The sequence below is a fragment of the Durio zibethinus genome, chromosome 2 (assembly GCF_047325235.1).
Source record: "Durio zibethinus cultivar Kanyao isolate XHJ-2024 chromosome 2, ASM4732523v1, whole genome shotgun sequence".
Taxonomy (NCBI): Eukaryota; Viridiplantae; Streptophyta; class Magnoliopsida; order Malvales; family Malvaceae; genus Durio; species Durio zibethinus.
Genome location: NC_143163.1, coordinates 34,276,735 through 34,304,038, shown reverse-complemented (window position 1 = coordinate 34,304,038; position 27,304 = coordinate 34,276,735). Strand labels below are relative to the sequence as shown.

General features: G+C 31.3%; 2 protein-coding genes and 3 pseudogenes across 4 annotated transcripts; 1 reads left to right on the top strand and 4 right to left on the bottom strand.

Annotated features, from left to right (window-relative positions):
• The first annotated feature begins 2,995 nt into the window (after positions 1-2,995).
• LOC149520148 (epi-neemfruitin B 7-O-acetyltransferse L7AT-like) lies at positions 2,996-3,490 on the top strand. Its single transcript, XM_089753407.1, has one exon. It carries the CDS (start codon positions 2,996-2,998, stop codon positions 3,488-3,490), a length of 495 nt encoding a protein of 164 aa, XP_089609533.1.
• A 649-nt stretch (positions 3,491-4,139) lies between these two features.
• Positions 4,140-5,680, bottom strand: LOC111317685 (stemmadenine O-acetyltransferase pseudogene; annotated as a pseudogene).
• Positions 5,681-8,183: 2,503 nt separating this feature from the next.
• LOC111317469 (stemmadenine O-acetyltransferase pseudogene) lies at positions 8,184-9,818 on the bottom strand (annotated as a pseudogene). Its single transcript, XR_016327300.1, has one exon. The product of XR_016327300.1 is annotated as a stemmadenine O-acetyltransferase pseudogene (transcript).
• Positions 9,819-13,380: 3,562 nt separating this feature from the next.
• Positions 13,381-15,031, bottom strand: LOC111317468 (stemmadenine O-acetyltransferase-like). Its single transcript, XM_022919892.2, has one exon. The coding sequence runs from the start codon at positions 14,966-14,968 to the stop codon at positions 13,664-13,666; it is 1,305 nt and encodes a 434-aa protein (XP_022775627.1). The 5' UTR covers positions 14,969-15,031; the 3' UTR covers positions 13,381-13,663.
• A 2,611-nt stretch (positions 15,032-17,642) lies between these two features.
• On the bottom strand, positions 17,643-19,249 carry LOC111317956 (stemmadenine O-acetyltransferase pseudogene; annotated as a pseudogene). Its single transcript, XR_016332654.1, has one exon. The product of XR_016332654.1 is annotated as a stemmadenine O-acetyltransferase pseudogene (transcript).
• Between the last annotated feature and the right edge of the window lie 8,055 nt (positions 19,250-27,304).

Here is a 27,304-nt window from a genome sequence, read left to right as displayed (position 1 = left end):
AATTATTGGTCATTGAATAAGATCACAATACAAAAATGATTCGATTCCACAATATAAATTCTTTACATCGAATACAAGAATTCCTCACTAAGAATTGTTTAAATGCCTATTTGGCTCTTTCTCCCTTTCTTTCGTATTCTTCTCTTTAAGTAACTTTTCTCTCAACTTTAATTTTTTTGTTTAATGGCCGAATGGCTTTTTTGATTATTAAGCAAATGAGACGAGTGGGATTAACAATTTAACTGCGCAAGGCAATTTTAATATTACACCAAAAGTTGCTTTACAACAGTTTTATTTTTTATGGGTTCATCACTCGTTATGGGCGGTTGTGCCCTAGTTATAATGGGCTGTTAGTAACAACTTATTTTAATTTTTTAAGCTAAAAAATTTCAGTATAAATGTTTTAAAATGATATTTTAATTTTAACATTATCACTAAATTTCACATCTAATTCTTAAAAAAAATATTGAATTTAAGTGTACTCAGTTCTCTAATTCTTCTCATTATATAAAAGACAAAAGATATATTAGTAATTTATTTTATTACTATCTAAACAATTGAAATTAACAAAGTTTGACAGAACAATAATCACGTGATCAAAATAATTTTAATAATTAAGATTTAAATTCTAATAATAATCTCAAATATATATATATAAAAACAAGTTTGGCAAGTTTATCCCTCGTTTTGAGCTCCTATTTGCTTTGCTTGCGTTTATTCTTCCAATAAATGCTTGAAAATTGAAGGAAAAGGCCGCAAGTTTTTGTATTAGTGGCTATACTTTCTAACTCCAAATGGACTTTAATTTAATGAGATAGTAACATTTCTGATTTACATGACACCCTTTTCCAAGTTGGTCGGTGGTAAAAATCAACAAAGTTGTTTGAGGTTTTGCTAATTTGCATAATTGATATGTGTTTTTTTTTTTTTTTTTTTTTGGAAGCCAATAAAAAAACTTAACCATATTCATTTCTTACGTTGGAGACTTGGATTATTCTCCAAGTCATAAATAAGAGAATATATGCCATTTGAAAATGAAAGCATATTGTTCAACTTACCCTCTAAAAAGATAAAAGTCAAATGATTCCCTAAATTTATATGCTTGTAAGAATTTTTGTTACCATTTAGGTTTTATTTGTTTTTTTAAACAGATAAATATCAAACATGTTCTAAGATACAATCTATCAAAAGTAATTTAATTTTCTTTTATTTCCATGAAAACTTTCAGCAACAAAAAAGCAACCTTCCTTTTTTTCTTTTAAACTATGAAATTTGTTGTACCAATCCAAAAAATGAAAAAAAATTTCATGTATACTTAAATAAAAATTGCAACATTACAACATAAGTAATATCATCCCATAAATTTGATTATCAAAGATTAAGAAACAAAATATTTGTTTATTTGGTTTTATTTTTTATTTTTCTACTATATTAATTATCTATAAAGTATAGACATAGATATAATAATATTATAATTTCTAAAAATAAAGACACGAGAAATGTAAGGTACGATAATAAATGTTTTTTTTTTATAATAATTATTAAAACTTTAAAATTTTTTAAATCAACCATCCGTCTTTAATTTTTATGTTCTCACTCTTCATTATTTTTTTTGTTTTTCCAATTTAGGTTTTGCTCATTTTTAATTACATATTACCGTGTTTGTTCATAGAAAACATGTAAAAGGGAAAACTATTATATAAAAATGTAAATGATATATTAGTACTTGTAAATTATTCGAGTTCAATTCGAAAAAAATTCGCATTCGATTCGATTATTATCGAGTCGAACTCGAGTAGCTCGACTTATCGATCGAATCGAATTCGAATATTCTTATATCCGATTCGAGTAGCTCGCGAGCCTAATCGAACTTTTATATTTAAATATATTATTATTATTTTAATTAATAAAATATTTCGAATTCGAGTTCAAGCTCGAGTATAAATAATCGAATTTTTGTCGAGTTACGAATTGAACTTATTTTTACATATTAATCGAGTTTAATCGAACGAACTCGCGTAACTCGAATTCGATCACGAATCAAATTTAAACTTAAAAAATAAAATTCAATTAAATTCGAACCGAATATCAAATCACGAGTTATGAACCGAATTCAAGCTTAAATTTTTCACTATATTAACTCGATTTAATCAATTACACGCCTACCGTCATACCTTTCCAGCCAAGTCTGAATATGTCATGATCATTCCCAATTTCTTTTTTTTTTAACCTGTCCTTGATATGTTTGATACGTATCGAAAATTTATCCTTTGTGTTTGACAGTAGGCACGCTTCTTTTACAGCACTGGAGTAATTAAAAGACCCACGTTACCATGTACAAGCTTATCACCCAAAATTCAGTAAATAATTTTTTATTTATTGTAACTTGTAAGTGAAATGTATTGACTTATGGCTCCCAATAAAATTTTGACGAAGACAGTCAAGTTTTTTAAAATATTTTATTCATTGAAATTTCATTCATTTTTATTAAGATCAACAGAACAGAATTTGAATGGATAAAATAGATTGAAATCCAATAAATTCAGTTAATTTAATTTGATTGTTTGATTTTAATTATAATTGATTTTTTAGATTGATCAAATTAATTAATTTAATCAGTTTTTGATTTTTAAAATTAATAATCAAATTAATTGATTTAATTAATTTTTTTATTTAAAAAAATTAAGTTAAGCATTTTTATTTATTTATTTTTTATAAAATAATGTCAAAATTATTAAATTTTTAATAATTTAATTTAAATGATACTTAAATTTAAATTTTATTGAATTAAATTTATAATCAAATAATTATTTATAATAAAAAAAATTTAATTATTTAATCAAATCGATCAAATCAAATGATTTTCACATTTTAATTATAATTAATTATTTAAAAATTTTCAATCAATTTAATTATTTATTGAATAAAAATAAATTAATTCGATTATACCTTAATTTTCATAAAGTCGGCCGCGGTGGCTCAGGACTCCAGCGAGATGGAGGTGGTACTTCCAGAATTCGGAGATGCTTCATCGTTGTTCCCACGTATGGATTTAGCGTTTACACTGTTCGAAACGGAGTTCGAGAGACAAAGGATTGCTACGAGGAGGTTAGTATTTGATGCTTCAAAGATTTCGATGCTCGAAGCTCAAGCTGCTAGTTCAGACGTGCCAAAGTCTGCGCGGGTTGAAGCTGTGACATCGCTTATTTGGAAAAAAGCAATGGCTGCATCAAAATCAAATCGTGGTGGGTTCGCAAAGCCATCTGCGTTGCTTCAATCTGTGAACTTCCGTAATAGGTTGGAACCTCCCCTGCCTGAAAACTTCATTGCGAATCTTGTAGCTTTGTTTATCGCACGGAGGCCAGATTGTGAAACAAAATTGCAGGGCCTGGTTCAACAATTAAGAAATGGAATCAGAGAATTCAATGAAAATATCGTGAGGATGCTCCAGGGAGCGCTGCAATTCCAGCAATTCTTGAGGGTGGCATAGAAATAGAAAACTTGTTGAAGAGAGATGATGTTGACATCCATCGCTGCATCAGTTTGGTGCAGATTCGAGCTATACGGAGCAGATTTGGATGGGAATAGCCAAGATGGGTAAGCATTGGCGGTTTCATACCCCAAAATTGTTGTATATTGATGGATTCAAGGGACGTTGAGGGTGTAGAAGCATGGCTGACCTTGAGTGAAGCTGAAATTGCTTTGTTTGAGCGTAATGAAGAGTTGCTTGAATTTGCTTCTGTGAACCCAACTGTCGAACTCTAAAGAGATTTGTGACTCGGTTATTTAATGCCCTACAATTTATATATGATGCTTGCTGGAATCCTCAAAATAAGGAATTTCTTCCAAAAGTGTTGGGTGAGAGTTGAATGCCATTGCATTCGCAAACATGGCAAGGCCTAGTGTTGCTACTGTGATTGAAAAAAGAAAATTCTATTCATTTCTATTTTTTTTTTAATTTCAAATATTTATATTGCGTACTTGATATGGCATGTAATTATTGGTTTTATTATTATTATTATTTTTATGAATTAGTTGATTTGATATGACTTAGTAGACTTCATTTTTGAATTTACCTAATAATTATATGACATGTTAATGAGTACAAAAATATAAAACATAATTAATGGGGCTAGCAATATCACTCATTGAAAGAAATTCTGAATTAAGAAAAAATGTTTTTAGATTTTTTTAAAGAAGAATGCTAGACAGCTAAACCTTGCAAGCAAACATTAATTGATACAAGGGACCTTATCATCTTCAGTTGTTTTTGGGGGCAATATAAGCAAGCAATTCCTCGTCACAGTCAAATTTTGCCATGTCTTCCTCCTTCAGATTAACCCAAGCCTCTATTCCATCACCCGAAGCACTGTCCAGGAAAATTACTCCATTCGTGGAAGCTCGAGCGGCAGAACCTACCCAAATCGGTTTCCCCCAACCAAAATCAGCTTCATATAGGGGAAACCTACATAAACTAGTGCAACTAAAGAAACTTGTCTCCCCTCTGATGGGTCTTTCGGCTATCTCTTTGATGTAGTCCAAGTGATCCTGTCCATCTTGTACCTTCTTCACGTACTCTACGTTGATTTTTCTTATGGAGTCTCTTATTTGACTAACGAGATTATGACAATTTTCTCTACTGTCCATGGACGGAACTGTCGTTGCAAAGCTATAAAGGTTCCCAAAAGAATAGTCTGCCAGAGGCGGATCCATTCTTGTACGTAAATTTACCAAGTGAAAAACTGCACAAAACGTATCAGGTCTTGATATTACCTTAGTGGCAACAACAAACCGGCTCCATATGAAAGCTGACAAGGCCTCAATGCGAGTCGGGCGTTTTGGGTTTTCTGAGCTAGTCTTGTCAGCATATTTTCCTCTGATTTCCTCTATTTTAGAAGCTGTAAACACAAACCTCTTTGTTATAATTTTTTCTTTGGTTTGGCGAATGTTTGGGTTATACCCCGTTATGCTCCGTGGGGGGAAAAGCGAGGCTGATACAAATTCTGGGGTCACTAATTTCTTCTCCCCACGAGCAATGGCTGCCCACATATTCACAAACGTGAAAAATGAAAGGGCATCTCCGAGTTTGTGAGAAATGCACACGCCGACCCCTATTCCTCGACAATCAAAAATATTGAATTGGATTCCTAGGGGCAATTCTCCTGCATCATATAGATCAAATGGAAATAATTTGTTAAGTTCAAGAGGGACAGGGTCTTTTATGACCTCTGAAAGTTGGCACTTGACTCTGGCTTCCACAAAGGGTATGCCCTCATCATTGCAGTCGACAAACAAGTTGTCTCTAATGCGTCCGGCTAAAGGGTTGAAATAGGTTAGGGCATTGGAAATGGACTGCTTTAGCTGGTTGGAAATCTCGATTTTGCTTTCTTGGGTATCACATTTTTCCGGGTAGAACAGGACCAGAGGGTTATAAACTGGGGGAGTTATTTGATCAAGGAAAGAGAGTTGGTAGCGTCTAAGCCGCTCTGGGGTCGGAGAGGATGGTTGAATAATCACTTTGGATATCACTTCAACCTCAAGATTCATGCTGCATGTAAAAGCTTACCTACATGTGTGTGAATGTTAGCCTTGTTTCGCCCAATGCAATCATACTTGCATATAAGAGCTGCTCGGCGGGTAAAGACAAAAGACCAAAGACTGGAAGGAGCAAACCTCAGAAAATACGTCCACACAGGATATCTATGAGATGTAAAAAAGGATTATTTATTCTACAGGGAATTTGATACTATGATTTGGTTAGGCCGGCAGGGATTGAAAGAGAACAGAGGAAAGTGACAAATGACCAAATTGGTTTTTGTCTTAATTTTTTTAGACGTCTATTATGATATGATGGTTTGTTTTTTTTTTTTCCTTCTTATCGCTTTCCGAATCCATTAAAATTTGAATGCAGAAAAATCCAAGCTCGTCGGTTCCATTTCATGAAAAAGCCCGTATAATATAACAATTGGGTTGAGGCGTAGTTAAATTCAAGACCTGCTTACGGTAACTAGCATCCCAAAAGTATAGAAGCATCATCCACAATTTACTATTGGACAAAAAGAAATTCAAAGCAGAGTTCCCTTTAAGAGACCCTTAGACAAATTTTAGAGTATTATAAAAATAAAAATAAAAATAAAAATAAATATTTTTGCCACAACTCTTAGAGTCCAATTTTTCTAGGTTTTTACTAACAGCCACATGAGATAATTGTTATGCCCATTACCAATCTAGGCCTGAGATTCAAGATGAGATTAAACTAGATCCATCACTAAACAGCCAGACATGCGGTTACAATATATGAACACCATCTATCCAGACAAGATCTGATCCATTATCAGGACAAGAACAAGCTAGACAGACACCACCTGCATGGACAAGGCCCGATCTGCTGGTCAAGCAAAGACAGGCTAAACTTGACCGTCGAAACGTAATCTAGAATTCCAATTCCGACATCCTCTAACCTTTCCTTTTTTTTTTTAGATGTGAACCACTTTCACTCTTCAACCTCTCCAAGGCCCATTTCTATAAACCCTCAGATACCATTAACAACAATAACTAAATTCCCTAATACTAAGATCACAATAATTGCTTAAAGGTAATAAGCACAATAGAAAATAAAGAAACATAAAATCAAGAAACAAATAATGAGGCCCAAGAAAAATAAAGTTTAGATAGCTTAAGCCAATTGTTAGGCAGTCAATTTTGTTTGATCAACCATGCACGTAGTGGAATAACAGGTCAAAGAAACTCTAATCATAAACTAGTAGAAGCCTTACGTATATCCAATTGGCTAAAATTTGTTGCGGTATTAAATATCCAAAGAGCGGAGAGAGCTCGGGAAATAGCGCTCTGGTGGTGCTCTCATCCTCAACCGGCCGTAAAGAAAAAAAAAAAAAAATGACACAAGTACCTTCGCAGCCAATTAAAAGTACCCATGAAGCTTATCTAATCTTTATTTTTAAAAATCAAGTTCGATGTTGATTCAATTCATCTATTTATACAATTCTATTATAAAAATAAAAAATAATATTATATAAATATATAATTTATTAATAAAATAATTTAATTAGATTAAATCAAGCCAATTCAAATCTAAATATTTATATTGAAATTTGACTTGAATATGATCAAATTTACGAACATAAATGAGTAACTTCACTCTTGAAAAACTCTATAATTTGCAAAGAAAAAAAGTGTTTATGCCAAGCTTCATCTGTTGAGAGCTAAGGTTTTGTTAATCATGGATTTAGACGTTAATTATTAAAATAATTATTATAATAAAATATTATAATAATATTTTAAAATTAATTTAAATAAAAACTATTTTATTTATTTAATAAAATAATAATTTAAAATTAAGTCAAACTTGAATTTGAAAATCTTCATTCAAACGTTACCAAAACTTATCAAACTTATGGAACGGACAAGTAGCTAGCAGACTTTTGAATAGAGCTGTTGACAATGAGTGAATGCCAGTTGCCAAATGTGTAGAATTTAGATGGAGAGCGAGTGCTTTGCTCCTGTCGAAGAGTGTAATAAAAATAGTAATTTTTGCAATTTAACTTTCTTTGAAGTATAAATTATTTATATTTATATAATTCTTGGTAAATGAGAGTTGAATTTGTTGGAGATTGAAGTGAATAGAATCAGATGTATCAAAAGAGAATAAGGTTAGGTGATGTCAGAATTAAGATTCTGAGCAAAGATAGCAGAGGTGAATAGACAAAGTATAAGGTTCAGAATGCTCATGCATGTTCTATTTTTTTTTTTTTTATGCTGTTGACGTGGTTGGTGAATAACACAAATTAAAGCGATACTAAAAACAAGAGCAAATTAATTTCATCCTATTCAACTGTCATAACAGCAAATAGACACCAGAAATCCTAAAATGCCAAGGAAATTTTCCGTTAATCACAAAGCTAACTACCCCAAATTGACAACATCTAGCAACAGGCGGCCCGATGATAAAAGAACAACACAACAGATCCAGAAAAGAGATATGGGCAAAAAGATTTAATTTAGATTCTTTCAAGCACATGAATCACATCACACTGACTGATTCCACAGTTTTTTTTTTTTCCTGAATTCATAAACCGACAACAACTTGATTTCTTAATAGAAATGATAAAGAAAAAGAATTACTTTCTTAACATTGCTCCACATCCTCCAAATTAACCTCGAACTGAGAAACGAAAAGAACTTGATATATAGTAAAACTGTATATAGAAACAGGCAAACGTGAATTGAAACCAATGCTTTAGCAAACAAAGAGAACAGCATTCATTTTAAGCCTGGACGCAAACACAGGAAGTAATAATCTTTAAAAGCATTTTGGAGCATTAATATATCCAAGCAATTCCTCATCAGATTCAAATTTTGCCATGTCTTCCTCCTTTAGGCTAACCCAAGCCTCTATTCCATTACCAGCTACGGCGTCCATGAAAGCAACCACGTTCTTGATATCTCGAGCTGCGGAACCTGCCCAAATGGGTTTCCCCCAACCAAAATCAGCTTCGTACATAGGAAACCTGCATAAACTTGTGAAAGTAAAGGAAATCATATCTCCTTTGGCAGAGCTTGCAGCTATCTCTTTGATAGAGTCAAAGTGATTATATCCATTTTGGATCTTCTTCACGTACTCGTTGTTTACTCTTTTTATGGAGTCTCTCATTTGGGAAACGACGTTAGTAAAATTACTTTCTCCAGCTCTGTCCATGGATGGAATTGTTATTGTAAAGCTATAAAGATTTCCGAATGAATATTCTGGCTGTGGCGGGTCAATTCTTGTGCGTAAATTTACCATGTGAAAAATTGAGCAAAACGTATCGGGTCTTGATCTTATATCAGTGGCAGCAACAAAACGGCTCCAGATGAAAGCTGATAAGGCCTCGACGCGAGTTGGGCGTGCTTGGTTTTCAAAGCTAGCATTGTCAGAATATTTTCCTCTGATTTCCTCTATTTTGGACGCAGAAAACACAAACCTCTTTGTTATAATTTGTTCTTTTGTTTGGCGGATGCTTGGTGTGTACCCTGAAAGGTTCCGTGGTGGGAAAAGCGAGGCTGACACAAATTCAGGGGCAACTAACTTCTTCTCCCCACGAGAAATGGCTGCCCACGTATTCACAAACGAGAAAAATGAAACGGCATCGCCGATTTTGTGAGAAATGCACACACCGATCCCAAGTCCTCCACAGTCAAAAATGTTGAATTGGATTCCCAGGGGAGGTTCTTTGGCATCTTCTATTTCAAATGGAAGTAATTTGTTAAGTTCACAAGGAACAGGATTCTTTATAACATCTGAAAGTTGGCATTTGACTCGGACTTCCAGAAACGGTATGCCCTCATCATTGCAATCTACAAACATCTGGTTCTCCATAATCCGTCCAGCTAGCGGGTAGAAATAGGTCAGGGCATTGGAAATGGACTGCTTGAGCTGATCGGAAGTCCTGATTTTGTTGGCTTCGGTATCACATATTTCCGGGTAGAAAAGGATCAAAGGGTTATAGATTGTGGGAGTTAATTGATCAAGGAAAGAGAGTTGGTAGCGGCAAAGCCGGTCTGGGGTTGGAGAGGATGGCTTAACAATCTCTTTGGAAATCACTTCAACCTCAAGCTTCATCCTGTACCTAAACCTTATTAACCCCGCAAACGTAAATGGCTACTTTCTTTTTTATTGAGAATCAGGTTTTTGTGTTATCCAGTGCCAGTGCATCACACTCTATATATAGAGGGCTGGTGACAACTGGAAGAAGCAATACAGACCTGACCAAAGATTTTATTTTTTATACGGTAATTTTTTTTATCATTTTATTGGATAATTTTTTAACTTCACAAAACATAGGTATTTTTAAATTATATTTTAACGTATATCTTAAAAAATATGTGATATTTTGTTAATTTAGTTCATAAAATCTAAAATTTCATTTACAATGAATTAAATAAAATTTTTTTGAAAGTTTTCAGCCTCTTAACTTAAAAATTAAAAAGCCTTAAATAGACATGAAAGATAAGAATTTGAACCTTAATAAAAAAATAATTTCTCTTTGATCAATTGTTAAATTAGTCTTACAAGTATGCTAGCCATTTGCTAGGAAGGTAGAAAATCAGTGGTAATTAACTAATTAATAAAAAAATATATATATTTTTTATTTGAAATACTTATAATTGTTGTTTTTCTTATTCAACCATGAGTAATAATGTTAAAATTTTTATCTTTTCAAATTACAATAATAATTAAGTATTATATCTGTATAATAAATTAAATAATTAACTATTGTTTTATAATTAAATTATAATTATTAAATAATTAAATAATTAATTAAAATATAATTAAATAATCAAACTCATGTAATAAAATTTAAATTTAAGATTTAAAGATTCCAAAACTTCTTCTTTCTCACTAGACGGATAGTTCGTTGGCTTCTGTCTTGAATTCAAAGATGACAAATGCCAGCTAAGTTATAATTCCTGCAATATATAACTACTACTTTACTGGGAAGTAAAGATGAATATAAAAATGCAAAAAAAGGCTGAATATAAAATTAATTTATATTTTTTCATCCTCAGTGTTTGTCCTTAGTGTTTATATCACTGTTACCTCATTAATTTATAAATTAAAAAAATTAAGAGTATAATTTTTTTTAAAAAAATTAATAATTATTTTTAAAAAAATTAATAATTATTTTTGTTCAATTAAATAATATATGTATAAATTTTATGTATTATAATATATCATATATAAATTCATAAAAAAATTATTATATAATTCTACGTAAATTTTAATACTTAGCCGCCCGGTATCGGAAGGCAACTGAGAAAAACGGACAATGAGAAATAGTAGTTGGTTTTTGTTTTAACGCGCAATTAACTTCTTGTTTCGTACATATATGAAGATGATATTTGGTGTTTTTAATTCCATTTCATGGTTGGTGGATTGAAATTTGAATGCCGAAAAATTCAACGTCTCTGTCACTACTTGTAGCTTCTGAGGAGAAGCTAAGCTTTATTATTATTATTATTATTATTATTATTATTATTATTATTATTATTATTATTATAGTGTCATAGGTCATACCGACTCTTTAGCCCTCCACTGGTCCACAGATACGAGTGTATCATCTCTTGTGCTAATCTCAAATCGTAATCTCATCATGTGAATTTAGAAATAATTGTTGTACCAACTATTCCATCAAATAACTCCTCCAGTTTGTAACCCTCTTGTCTTATCACTCTCAAACACGCAATTTGTAATCATAGGAAGGCCAACCCCAACCCACGGCTCTCATCTTATCTAAAGATTCGAGAAATCAATTATGAAATTTTCTCAAGACTTAATTAATAATATATATACATGGGGCACAATTCACTTCCGTGATGTTAAATAAATTAAGTTTTTGACCTTTTTATATTTTTTATATGGTTTATATTTTATTAATCAAATAGTTAAATTTATATGTTCTATTCATATATATATATATATCATGTATATCAAATTTTGAATTAATTAAAATGTATAATTATTTTTATGATATGCATATATATATATATATATATATATTCAACTATGAACAAAACCCCCCCAAAAAAATTTTCAATTTTGGATGGAGTTCTGTGCCTGGTTCCTTTCGGGTTCTCTACTGCTGTTGCTGTCTTTGATTTTAACTCTTTTTGTTATTTGTGACAATATTTGTAAATTTAGAGAAATAAAAAAAAAGAAAAACATATTAATATGTAAAACTAAATCTTAAACTCTCTACGTCAAAAGTAATTAGATGGAAAACGTAAGAAGCAATAAAACCAAATATTATGTATAAAGATTATTTTATAATTGATGAATAGACGTAATCAATTGTTTAAATAATTATAATTATTCAATTATTATAAACGATTTTTTTTAAACAAATATAATTGCTCAAAATATTTATTTAAATTTAGAAATCAATTAAAAATATATATTATTTAAATATTAAATATTCTTTGATCCATTAAAACAGTTTCATGTATTAAATATTATATTTATACAAACAACTTTGGTTTTGCAAGATTTGGTTCAATATATTTGATCGTGCTCTTATACATCTATGATCTTTTTTTTTTTTTTTTTCGTTTTGCACATAGGATACTAGTGGTACATATATGACCTATATGTAGCATGATTTTCAAATATATATATGGTAAAATGTTTGTTTTAATCAAATATAAATACTTATGAAAATTACTTTTAACGAAGAATTGGCAAATTTCTAGATTAAAATTTTAAAATATTCTATATTTATACACATACATAAAGTAATAAAAAACCACTAATAATTCACTCCATTGATATATATTGAACTAGAAAAATATGTTTCATCCGATGATTAATTATTTTATATTTAAATTTATCAAAATTTGATCTTTCATCATGGAAATTAAAATTTCAATACTTTAATGGGTTGACTATTGGTCGATCATATCAAGCAACGTGTGAATGAAAGTGAATTTTGATTGATCTGCAAATCAAAACTCAAAAGAGGTCAATCAATTGGGAGGTCAACTACGTGCGTACATCATTAATCCAAGCAATTCTTATTTTAACAGCTTGTCAGCGTTGCAAGCAATTGCCTTCATTTCCAAAAGCAGCCATTTCTTCCTCCGTCAGGTAAATCCAAGCCTCTATGCCAACACCAGCTGCAGTGTCCATGAAAACAACTAGATTCTTGGAACTCAATCTAGCAGAACTGACCCATATAGGTTTTCCCCAACCAAAATCAGCTTCATATAGAGGAAACCCATATAGCCAAACATGGACGTACCAGATGAGTGAATGGTGACGGGGAGGCTTACTCAAGCATTGGATGGTGAAAGAAAGATTCAAACCTGAAATTAGCAGATGAGTGACTGTTTTAGTTATGCTTGATGAGGGAGACGCTAGCGATGTGGCGACTCGTGTTAACAGTGGAACCATCAGCTGTGGGTATGACGGTTTCATTTTGATATAACGACATGGCTGTCGAACCCGAAGATGACGCCAAATGTTGAGATCTATTTAGGATTTATGGAGAAGAGGAAGGATGGTGATGAGTCGAAACTGTCAAATAGCAAAAAAACAATCAGGAATTGTCGGAATTAGGATTCTGAGCAGCATTTTGACGGCAAGTCAACAAGGTATCCAAGATTAGAGAAGGTGAAAGTTGGGAGAGAGCTTTAAGAATAATATACATGACCTATAGTTTCGAACCCTTGTACTTTTTTACACCTTGTACTGCTGACAAGGCTGGTTGGCATGACCAGCAGTGTTGTGCGCACGTGTCGTCCTTTCCTAGCAAGTCAAGCTTGTCTAGACAGGCTACTCCTTTGTCGTGGCCCCCATGGGCTTACTTTTATTTTGGATCTCAAGTCTGGGAGAATAATAGGCATAATAAGTGTATCATTTAATAACAGATGTATGTATTTTTATATACCTTTTATCACACCATTTATATTAAATTTCGAAATACAATCTTTTATTTAAATTCAAATTATCAAACACAAACAAAATTTATGGCAAAAAAATAATAATAATAAAATACACAACTAAAATATAGAATACCCAAAACATACGAGCAATATTTCACTAAGCAAATGCCAAAAACATCTTCCGCTACAAATTCGATATTGGACAGAAATAAGAGTGATAAATTCTTTAGCAGCCTTGATGTGAAACAGCATATGCAAGCAGCATTTCGTCACTTCCAAATGTAGCCATATCTTCCTCCTGTAGGCTGATCCAAGCCTCTATTCCATCTCCGAAAGCAGTATCCATGAAAACAACTAGATTCTTGAAAGTCAGGCTCACCGAACCCACCCAAATGGGTTTCCCCCAACCAAAATCAGCTTTATACCGAGGAAACCTGCATAAACTGGTGAAGTTGAAGGAAACCATCTGTCCTGTGATGAAACTTTCGGCTCTCTCTTTGATGAAGTCAAAGTGACTCTGTCCATCTTGGAGTTGCCTCACATATTTCGAGTCAAGTTTTCTTATAGATTCTCTTATCTGGTTAACGAGATTATAAAAATCTTCTCCAGAGTTTCTGGATGGAACTGTCATTGCCATTTGGTAAAAGTTCCCAAAAGAATGCTCCGGCAGCGGCGGGTCTAATCTTGTGCGTAAGTTTACTGCATGAACAATTGCGTAGAAGCAGCTATCAGGTATTGATTTTGCTTTGGTGGAAGCAACAAAACGGCTCCATATGAAAGCTGATAATGCCTCAATGCGTGATGGGCCTTTTTGGTTTCCGGTGGTTGCAGTACTACTGTTAGTGCATTTAGCTTTGATTTCCTGTATTTTAGAGGCACTGAACACAAACCTCTTTGTCACAATTCTTTCTGTTGATATGCCAATTCTCGGTTCATACCCTAAAATGTTCTTTGGAGGAAAGAGTTTGGCTGATATTAATTCTGGAGACACTATGAAACTCTGATCTCCGCGAGAAATGGCAGCCCAAGTATTCACATATGTGAAAAGTGATAGGGCATCCGCAATTTTGTGAGAAATACAGACACCAATACCTATGCCTCCACACTCAAAAATGTTGAGTTGGATTCCCAGGGGCAATTCCTCAGCATCATCTAGTACCGATGGAAGTAATTTATTGAGTTCACTAGGAACAGCATTTTCTACAACATCTGAAAGTTGGCAAGGGACTTGGGCCTCCAGAAACGGTACGCCCTCATCGTTACAGTCTACAAACAGGTTATGGTTAATCCTTCCGGCTAATGGATAGAAATAGGTTAAGGCATTGGACATGGATTGTTTAAGGTGGTCAATAAGCTTGATTTTGTTGACCTGGATATTGCATTTGGTCATCGGGTAGAATAGAATCAATGGGTTATAAACTGGAGGAGAGATTTGATCAAGAAATGAGAGTTGGTAATGGCAAAGCGCATCAGGTGTAGGGGATGATGGCTTGATAATCTCTTTGGACATTACTTCCACCTTGAGCTTCATTTTCTTCTTGACAAATTAAGCTAACTTCGTGAACAATGTATACTTTTCTGATCTGTGGATACTGCCCTGTTGTGCTTAATGCAATCCCATGTCATACATATATTTATAGAGATGTTAATGAAAATGATAAAAAATATAAAAATAATATAATTTAAAATTTCAAAACATATATATGAATTTTAAATATTAACACTAATTATCATATACTAATTTTAATATTTTATAAATATTAAACACGAAATAAATAGACACAATCACGCATAAATAAATCTACGCGTTACACCCTAAATTATATTTGTGAGCCCACAACTAGGCTGACGCTGGAATGAATGGCGACAGCAATCAATTATGTAACATTATGCACCAGACTGCATTGTAAGGTACACTTTTATGACACGTATATTAATTAAGTAAACAGGCATAAGTAAAACCTAAAAGTTTCAATTGATGTATCAGTTGTCCAGTTGAGTAACATTTTCAGCTTGTCAGCAGAGATGCTGGATTTTCTCACGAACCTCTAATACCTTGGCTTAAACTTGTGTTTTCGTGCATGAAAATTAACCATTGTTATTCGATTTCGTGCAAGAAAGTTTCCAAGCATGGTTCACTAAACAAGGTAGATTATGATAGGGGTAGCGTACTGCTCTCAACATATATATACAATTACTGCATAATGTAGATTATAGCATTATTGTCTTCCATAACAAGATTAATTTGCCTGTGGGCAAGACATAGGAAAGAAAAGATTACTTTCTAGATCGCAAATTGTTGGAGTCACACCCCTTACACGTATTGAATAATTTTACATTGCCAAAATGTTTTCTTTTTTACTAAATTAAAGGTGTCTTTTTTACTCAATATCTCAATCAAAGTTAGATTGTTTTAAACAAGAATTTCCTTGTTTAAAACAATGCGACGTTTTATAATTTATTAATAATGCATAAATTATCTATTGATTGATAATATATAAATATAAATGTAAAAGTATAATATTTTTTGTCTTTTCGTGTTGAATTGAGAAATCAAAATAAACTTTACTTAGTCTTTTTCTTTTTTTTTTTAATTTCAAAATGGGCAGAAGGGAGGAGGAGAGGCTGGGGTCGAACCCCAACCCCATATCTTTTGAGGCTTACTTAGCCACTAAATCAAGTGGTTGAAGACTGCTTGGTCCTTATCACTCCAATACCTCTTCCCTCTGGGTCATAGCCCTAACCATCCAATTAAAAAAAAAAAGAAAAACAGAATAAAGAAAAGCTAAAGGCCTAAAGTGCATGCTTTTAAATTAAAATATAAAATCCATAAATATGAGACACCATCATTAGTTTTGCAAAAGTTTTTCAATATTCCACTAAAAGGGGGCTAGAGATAATTGGCAAGGAAAAGACCACTCGTAGCTATTGGGGCAAGCAGACAAAAGGCCCCCCAAATCAATGGATGATCAAATTCTATTACTATAAAAGAAACGGAAATTTAAACCAACAAGCCAGGATGGGCGGTAACTTTTTTCTTTTTCCAGTTTTCTTCTAGAAAATCATTACCATGACGTTTCTTTCTTGTGTCTTTATTTTCGTGTGTTAGAAGTACTTATCCAAAAATGGACCAAATTTCAAAAGGAGGATAATATTGTCAGATTAATAAAGCATTGCATTATAAATTGTTGCTTAATGAATGTAGTGATGATAAGGACACATACGATGGAGAATGGTATTGGACCATCGATAGAGTTTAAATTTCAGCAAATATTGACCAAAGGCTTAGATGTTTACTTGTTATATAGGATTCAAAAATTGAAAAAAAAATTTAATTTCAAGAAACCATAGTTTGGGGTTAGGTATAATAATTGTTATATTTCATAGAAGCAACTACATTTTAATCAACTCCATCATATAAACCATATATATTTGACTTGTTTCTAATTACATAGGGTATTTCTCTATTTAAAGAGTAAAATTGAAATATCTTTCTTTTAAATTACTTCATACTTGTGATTGATGTTATAGCTTTTATTTTGCTATTTTAATTTAGATTTAATTTGGATGAATTGTAAAATTGAAAGTAACATATTAGAGGACGAAAAAGAAGAGAAATATCTTATTATAGTTTTTAAAAGGGGTATTTTAGACAAAATGTAATTAAATATAGTGCAAATATAGTTTGAATTCTTTTATTTCTCACATTTTTCTCTTCTCTTCATTTTCCTTCTTTCATATAAACATAGTGTAAATAATTAAATATACATGAATTCTTTTATTCAAGCAATGTTTAAAATTGAAACTTCCTTTTTTCTAGTTTTATTTTCATCTTTTATAAATCTGGTATCAAATGAGCCGAAAAGAAAAGGGGCCTTTTTCCAAGAAGCCGTGAAGAAATCTTTTTAAGAGTTAGCATCCCTTCTGTTTCCCCTAAAACAGCACATTAAAACAACTAGACAGAGCGTCACTGCTAGCTCAAAGCCCAGCCAAGGGAGTGGAAGCCCGTCCCTGGACAAAGTCTGAACCAGGGAGGAAAACTGTCCTGAATATGTTCTAGCAATAACCTTTTAGGAACTCTTTCCCTGGGTTGATAGATTACATTTCGGGTGTAATCTTGGCCATTGAATATGAAAATTACAACTAATATATAATATAATATAATAATGTTCATTTAGTCAAGAGTCTCATAATTGACGTTGATGGAAAATGAAAACATAAAGAATTTCATTTAGAAACAAACACAACAGTACAAGTACAAGAAACTAGGAAATTAAGAGATAAAATAAAAACTTTTTCACACTTACAGACAAAGAAATGATAAATTAAACTAGTACCATAAACTTTTTATTTTTCTGTTTGGCCCATTGGATTTTCAGATTTCAGTGCCTATGAAACCACTTTTGATTACCTTTTTCTATACCTAAAACCCGGAAACTTTCACATTAGAAGTAGGAGAAACATACGAAAGGAACTCCTTGTCAGCTTCAAGTTTACCCATGTCTTCCTCTTTCAAGTTGATCCATGCCTCAATTCCATCTCCATATTTGGTATCAAAGAAAGAACACAGATTCTTGAAAGGCAAGCGAGCAGAGCCAAGCCAAAGGGGCTTTCCCCACCCAAAGTCAGCTACATACACAGGGAACCTGCACAAACTGGTGAAGCTGAAGGAGACAACCTCTCCCTTCATTACACTTGCAGCCCTGCTTTTGATGAAATTCAAGTGCTCATCAGTGTCTTGAAGCTGCTTCACATACTCGGCATTCACTTTCCTAATTGCGTCTCTCATCTGATTCAGAATGTCATAAAGTCTATCTTCCTCGTTCATTGATGGCATTGCTATCGCTGGTCTAGTGATATTCCCAAAATAGTTATTTGAAAGTGGCGGATCCATCCTTGTACGTAAGTTCATAGCCTGAATCACTGTGTAGAGCTTTCCTTGATCTACTTTTTCTTGAGTGGCAGCCATAAAGCGGCTCCATATGAAGGCAGATAAGGCTTCAACGCGAGTCGGGCGCCTGGCATCTTTGCTTTTGTTTTCTATATATTTGGCTCTGATAGCTGCTATTGCTGAAGCATCAAAGACATATCTCCTGGCCACCAAATTCTCCTTTGTAATCCCAGTCCTGGGCTGGAATCCAGATATATCCTTCGGTGGGAACAGGGTAGCAGAATCGAACTTAGGACTTATTATGTCAGTGTCACCACGAGCAAAAGCTGCCCAGCAGTCAATGAACATGAAAAACGATAAGGCATCACCGAGCTTGTGTGACATCCCAAAGAAAACTACTAACCCTCCACACTCAAGGTAAGTGACTTGTGCCATAGCAGGTAACTCATTGGCATCATCAAGCCCAAGAGGAATGAACTTGTTGTGGTTATTTGGATTTGGATTTTCAAGAATATCAGAAAGATGGCAACTAGCCTTAGCTTCCACAAAGAAAAGACCCTCGTCGTTGCAATCAACAAAGGCGTTGTCCTTGATCCGCCCAGCTAGCGGGTAATACATGGATAAGGCCTTGGATAAAGATTGTTTTATCCTGTTACATCGTTCTAAGTTGCTAGCATCATTTTCTTTGGGATAGAACATGACCAAAGGCATGAAAATTGGGGGCTGAATCTGGTCAAGGAAAGAGAGTTGGTAATGACGAAGGTGTTCAGGGGTTGGGGATGAGGGTTTGATCATTTCCTCTGAAAGTACTTCCACATCAATCTTCATTTTTTATGTGTAAGAAAAATCAGAAATCATCCAATGCGTAATATGGAAATTGAATATATGCATATATACGCAAAGATAGCGGATTTGCCACCCAATTCCCAACTGGGCCTTTATATAGAGCCATAAGAATACAACCAAGCACCATTATTGGCAATAAAATATTTTTTTATTTGAAAAACAATAGGAAATGATCAAACTCAGCTTCTTGACCCAAATATTTTGACTCTGATGCTGATATTGATGGAAAATTTTGCAAGCTAATAATGTGAAAACACATACGGTGCAGGCCGTTAGACAGCTCCTCAAAAGCACAATGACATTAAATATAATAACAGGTAGGCATTCGTTGATTATAGAACAAATTACACTGTTAGAATCTTCTGGCGTTCAAAACTATGCATCCAATAAACTTTCAGAGTATTCATCCAATTACTCTCATCCTCTGTGACATACATGAATTATGACAGAGAAATTTAGGGGGGAAAAAAGGTATTAAGAGATTAACGACTTCTCCACTTACTCTGCTTTGATTAGAATTGAATTCATAAATACCCCTTTCAATTCAAAAAGATAATCGGCAATTAAGACCATAAAGTAAAGTCTAATTGGAAGAGTAAATCACCGATTACATGAATCTATGAACTGATAAATGAAAAAAAATTCCACAAATAATATTGTATTTTGTTTGCATTTATCTCGTATCTAGCTTTGAAAAGAAACAAATTTTTGTTCAATTTTATAAATGTTTGAGATTGAGTTGAAAACATGTTCTTTTGACATCAATGTGAATACTATATTTAACTTAATTTGATCATTTGACTATCTTTAAAAATGATATTTAATAATTTTAAAATTTAAATTTTATAACTAAGGCAGGCATATAAACTTAGAAAAAAAAGTATAATATTTTCATAATCAAGTGGTGATCCAAACAGGCACTGATATGGAATAATGTCGCCAAGCGAAGAGGGGGCCGGTTGATGACAATAATGACCGCAGTGGAAAAGGACGCCCACTAACAAAGGGCTACTAATCTTACTAGATAGGGGGAGACGCGGCTGTCAAACATCAGGGCAAGAGCCGTTTATCTGACCCAATGGCGTAATCACAAAGCAAATATGGGGTCTATTGGCCTCACTTAATTATTCAAAACCTTAATTTAATATAAATGTTTTGGTAAAAATCTAGAAGGGAGATAAAATATTTTTCTTAAAAAGTTATATTTATTTTATATTATATATGGTTATCGATACAATTTGACCATTAATAAAAATATTAAATTAAAATATGATTTATTTTCAAATATATTATCACATAGATTAAGTTTTAATTTTTATTTGTTTGAAAATATTATTTACTTACTAATGAAATTTTATCTCAATAGTAAGAAGGAAGCTTTTAAAGTTTTAGTCTTTCGGTTCAAGTTCCATCGAGTGTTGGGTTTATTCAAAATTACATATTAATTAGTTAATTGTTAATTTGATTTGCTTATTGATTTTATTTTTTGATGTTTATTAAAAATTAGTTTAATTATGATTATAATTTTTTCTAGTACATATATAATTTCATAAAAATTGTTTACTTTTGTATTTAAACACATAATTTGTCAGACAAAAGAGATATATAGTAACAAAATAAGAAAGAAATGGAATCCAACTTAATTTTTAAAATTCACAGATGATCAAATCATAAACTTGAAATAATATCTAATTATCATTATATTAACTTTTTAATAAAATAATTAGATAATATACTCTATAATTGATTAAACTTAAAATTTTCGTATTTAATATATAATTTTTTTCAACAATATAATTTATATATAATATTGTATTTACATATCGAAAGCTGAAATATAACCCCAATAAATTTTTTTTGGTATGCCCTTGCTATCCTCATATTACAGCATCCTTTATTAAAAAAAAAAAGTGAATAGTGAACTCCTTGGAGCCGGCGAGGAAGAATAATACAGCAGCAAAGATTCAAAAGAGGGAATATATAAACAAAAATAACAAGAAAGTTAACCGACGTATATGTGTGCAGGTTGCACTGGAAATGGAGAGATCAGACAATATTCATTCAAGCCATTTGGTGGATTGTATTTGTAGGTATTTACATGCTTGTAATTGAATGGCTTTGCATTTGCAGCCCTTTCTGTCTCTAAGGGCTTCAAGTATGACATGGTTTACAGATAGAATACAAAAATTAAGGATAAAAGCTGAGAGCATATTATCTATAATTATTGTAGTATAAAAAATTAATTATAATTTAATATTATATAGAGTTCATAAAAAATTATATAAAATCTATATTTTTAAATGTTGAATTTTTATACAATTTTTTATTATGTTTAATTAATTATAATATTATAATATAAAAAATTATATTTAATATACTCTTTCAAAAAGTATGATAAGTATGTTTACCATATTTTAAGGATAAGAATGGACTGCATCTCCCTGCAATATATAACTAATTGAAAGAGGATTCAAGATTGTAATTATGACAAATGGGAATGCATGATATGGTCTGTGTAATTAAAGTAAGAAAGCTAAAGCATGCTCCTATCAAGTAGTTGGCATTTACATCATATATATAAATCCTCTACTTTTTTTAGATACTAAAAAAATCCCTGTATGTTTCGAATTTATTAAATAAAATTTTAATTTCTATTGTAGCAAATTGAGCTTTTAAAATATCATTTTTGTTTAATTAAACTTTTATGATACATGAAAATCACTAATATCAACTAAAAAAGGGTTTAATTAAACAAAAATAATATTTTAAGAGCTTAATTAAAAAAAATAGTATTTAATGGTTTAAATATTACTGGGCACAATTGAAAAATAGATGTTTATCTAAGAAATTTGAAAAATTATGAGTTTGTTTGAATGAAAAATTTAAAAATATTTTTTGATATAAAAAAATGTGAAAATTTGAAGACTTTTAACATGAAAATATTTTAAAATGCATTAATTTAAAAATCAACAATTGTAGTTGTATTATTTGAATAAATATTTTTTAGAAAGAAATTTTGACTTTTGAAATTTAATGACATAAAAAAATAACGATAAAAAGAACAATAATATTAAAAATAAAATATATATATAAAAAATAACAAAGACATCCATAATTGGTTTAAGTCCAACAGTTTGCATATACATTATGTAGTATTTGTACTGTACCATAACAAGATATTTGTAATAACTATTCGGTTAAGCGTACTATCACTTCCAAAACGAAAACCCCCCAGCTTTCAACCGCTTCTTTGATGATGATGATGATGATGTATATCCAAATCGTATATGTTCTCTTTCTCATCAAGTTGCTCCTTAATTTCCTTTCTATATATAATCAATAAAATGATTCAAGTAGTCATTTCACTGATATTATAATCTTAAACCTAATAACTAATTAATCGGATAAGCTTACCATCACTTATAAAACCAAAAGCCACCAGTTTTCAACCCTTTCTTTGATGATGATGATGATTTATATCAGTCACATAAGTTGACTTTTGCTCATCAATTTGCTCCTTTCCATTCCGCATTGTGACTGAAGATAGATACAGTAATTTATGTATTTATTTTATATTAAATATTTGTAAAATATTAAAATTGTTATTTATAATTTATATTAACATATTTAATATGAATAATATTTTTTTATTTTTATTAAAAATTAAATATGTATCTTATATTTAAAATTATCAAATCTAACAATTAAATCAATAAAATGATTTCAATAGTAATTTGGCTTATATTATTACTATCAATCAGCTATCAGTATCTATGGAGAGATTTTGCAAGCTAACAAATTTTAGTGGGTAAAACCATTCAGTCATATTCACTATGAAGAGCTTGGTCAAGAAATTAGAAGGGACACTGAAATTGAAACTGAAAGTGAAGGGTAGCCTAATCTTATTATTATACTCAGACGATTAAAAATCGTGAGAATAAATTAATTGGCTACAAAATAGACTATGCTGAATCAAACTTGATCTGATTTTTTCCAATTCAAATCTTTTTGGCCATTGGTGCTCAAAGGTAGCGAAATGGGAAAATGACTTTGTCGTACACGCTTTTGACAAAATAAATTAAGGGATTAATTAGCTGTATGATTGACATAATTTATTTCAAATGTTAATAAATAAATATATATAAAGAGATTTAATATTTAATAAATTATTAGTATAATTTTTTAGTTTTACAAACGAGAGTAAGAGATTAATATATATTTTATTTTTAATTTTTTAAATATATTTTAAAAATTATGCGTTGTCTTACTAACGTTGCTTATAAAATCTAAACACTCTATTGATAATGAATAAAATAACTTTTCATATATATAATCAAATTAGGTAGTGCTATTTTATAAAAGAACTAAAGGAAGCAATTAGGGTTGATAGTCCAACTCGAACCCGACGGGTTTGGACTAGACTCGATCTCATAGGATTAATTTTTTTTTTTAAATTGAATTTCGAGTTGAATCGGGTCATATATTATTAACAAAAAATTAGGATCAGTTCAAGTTCGGGTTTTAAGAAAATCCGACTTGATTCAACCCGATATTATATTAAAAATTATTTTTTAAAATTTTTATTTATATATAATTATATAATTATATATTTATATTTAAAAAATAATATTTTATATTTAAAAAAATAATACTTTATTAATTTCAAGTCGAGATCAGATCGAATACGATTTATATAATATCAGATTGAGTCAAATTCAAATATAAAAAATAATAAAAATTTTTCATGTTGAATCGAGTTTGAGGTGAGCAAAAACTCGCTTCAACCCATTACCAACCCTAGAAGCAACCTGTGGATGATGCCGCTATGCTTGCTAATTATAAATTAATCAATGTTTGCTAGAATTAATTCAGAGTTCTTCTCAAACACTTTACTTCATATCTACTTTAAAACATTGGCGGTCTTAAGGTTGAATTAGCCTTAAATTACACTTTTTTAATTGGACTAGCTTTGTACATCCCAATTTCTACTTCTCGATGTTTGAAAGTTCATTCCTTGTAATGTAAGGATTCGCTGTGCTCTAATTTCAATCCACAGCCATTAATAAAACAAATTTCTTCCGAATTTAGTTTGATACTAGAAGAAACTTCTTGAAAGAGCTAACATATTTGTGTATTAATTTGTGCATAACTAGAACAACATAATTAAGACTAAATATGTTTATGGATCGAATCTAATTAAATCATATTAGATCAGCTTTTCAAAAAGTTTGTTCAAAATTTAATTTGATTCAAATTTTTTTAAAGTTTTATAAAATATTAATAAAACATATATTTTAAAAATTAAATTATAAATTAAAATTTGGGATCAAGATAAAGTTAAACTCAAATTCTATTACTTAAAATTTAAAACCAACTTCACTTGTGAGCAAATCTTTTTAAGACAGGTTCAGATGTTATTGGCATGCATCTAATTTCATATCACTGTGACTATATCTTTATCTAAGATTAAACAATCTTGCGAAGAGGGGTAAGATTGTGCAATCTTACATGCATCTCATCAACTCGGAAATTCTATTTGAATTTGTTTCAAAATCAAATTATTTAAATTAAAACATTTCATATTTTTTCAGTGCAGAACTAGAGGATATAAGTTGAATTAATTTTCTCTCTCTCATCTTTTTCCTTTTTGTTCTTTTTTTTTTTTTAACTTATTGATCTCTTTTTTATGTTATTGGCCTTTCCGGTGGATAAGACAAGGGGCACATAGTCTAAATCAAAATCAAACTGTCCAAAGGAGGCGCTTGGACCCATGCTTAAAGTCCAAAGGGGCGATTTGCATTTTTCCATTGAAAAATACTTAACCAAATTTACTTTTTATTTTCCTTTTACTTTGTATTTTTGGGTGAATTCCAAAAGCCCTCTCTCTATACCTTCAGAGGATACAGACCCCCTCTAGTTTCAAAACTCCACTTTAACCCCCTTGACTATAAACCCCATTCACATTTAACAAGTTTTAGATCCACTGCCACATCATAGCAAGTGAGTTTGGTATGACAAATTTGTCCCTTCCTCTTTCTGAATTTTTTTTTCCACTTCACTTATTATTTTTTTTTTTTGTATTTTTCTTCACTTTCTCAATAACCGAACACTAATTTAGGTTATCTAGTTACAAACTCTTGTCAAGTTATCTCACTTTCTTTTTATTTTAGTTGTTATTAAAGATTATCTTATGTTAACTACTCAAAATCTCAAAATTAAAAAAAAAATCAATTCTAAAAAGCAAAAATGAACACGTCTATTGATATTTATCATGGTTTTCACAAAGTTTTTTGTAATTTAATGACATACTTCTTTAAAAACCCAATGAAATAAAATAATAAACAAAATATATTTTTATAACAAAATAAAAGTGAGATAATTTTGTAATCAAATCTACCAACAAATTTTATAGAAACAAATTAAGAACGTTGTGGACATCAAATTTGTTCGAAAAAAATATTATTAAATACAAAATTAAATAAAAATATAAAAATATAAAATACAATAAAAACAAAAAAAATAAAGATCAGTGGCAATGGTGCCTAGCACGGCATTGCTGGCCACCTTACCCCACCCCTCTGCACACTGCCACCGATTACCTTACCCTACCACCCATACTACTACCCCTCGTTCAGTTGGATAAAACAAAAAAAAGGGCATGGGGCTCGTGCTTACACCCCATGTCGAGCCCTGTGCCCTTCCCTCAAGCACACGCACGGTCGAGCTTTATAAATGGAGCTCCTAGTCAAACCCTTGAACGAAGAGGGAAACAGAATAAAAGAAGGAACCCTATGAAAAAAAAAACAGACGAGAAGAGATCCTGCAAAAAAAAAACACAAAAAAAACCTCAATCTTCCCCGCAGAGAGGAATTCAACACCGAGAGCCCCTGCACAAAGAAAAAACAAACAAAGTCAGTTTCAATAAAAAATAAAAGAGCCAGAATACAAAAAAAAAATCATTTCACCGAAACTTCAAGAGTAGATCTAGAAAATTGAAGATTTTTTTGGTGAAAAAAAGGTTGAATCTGTGTTCAGGAGGTCAAGAGGAGTTTGTGGGTATCTTTTGAAATTTTTTGACATCGACGACGGCGGTCGGAGCTCGTCGCTGGCGAGGATCACGATGGCCATCGCTACGAACGGCCACCAACCCCAGGTCGGCCTGAAAAAAAAAGTTGAAAAAGAGTTTTTTTTTTTTGCAGATGAGAGAATGATCGAAATTTTTTTTTTTTTTTTTGCTTTTATATAAGCTATCAATAGCCAAAATGACGTCATTTTAATAAACGCCCAAAACGACGTCGTTTTGAACCTTAAGGATCCGTGCATCAACCCGTGACTTGATCCGAGATCCACGCACCTGACTCGCGACCCGTTCTTTTATTAGTCTTTGATCGGTCTACTTGAATCGAAATCGAACCGCCCAGATCGATTCGAACCGGTACCGAACCTTTGAACCAACCAGATCGCGCCTAGATCGAGCTGAACCACCTAACTGCACCCAAATACCGAGTCGACCGAATTTACGTTGATCGAACTGTTGACCGATCCGGTTCATGTAATTTTTTTATTTTTTTCCTATTTTTTAATATTATTTTATTAATATTTATGCATATTAAAATATTTATATTTATTAGATTAAATGATGAAATTTTTTTTATAATTTTATTAATTTTTTAAAATGAACTTTAAAAATAAAAAAATAAACTTAATAATAATACCAAAATAATAAAAATACAAGAAAGAAATTTTTATCTGACGATGAGATTCAAAGGTATTCCGAATAGTGATGCCTACGAAATCTCTATGTGAGAAATTTTTTTTAAATACTACCAGCGTATTGGAGTATTTATATAAAAATTTTCAATACAATAAAAATTTTCTTTTAATTATAAAAAAATAATAAATAAGAACTAATTAATAAATTAAGAATAAATAATAAAAAATGAGAGAAAAAGAAATTTTATCTGATTATGGGATTCCAAAAGTATTCCGAGTAGAGATGCTTTAAGAAATCCCTAGATAAGAAGATTTTTTCTTAAATATTACCAGTGTATTAGAATATTTATAGAAAATCTTCAATATAATAAAAATTCCTCTGTTCTTCATTTCTTTTAAATAAGAATAATAATAAAA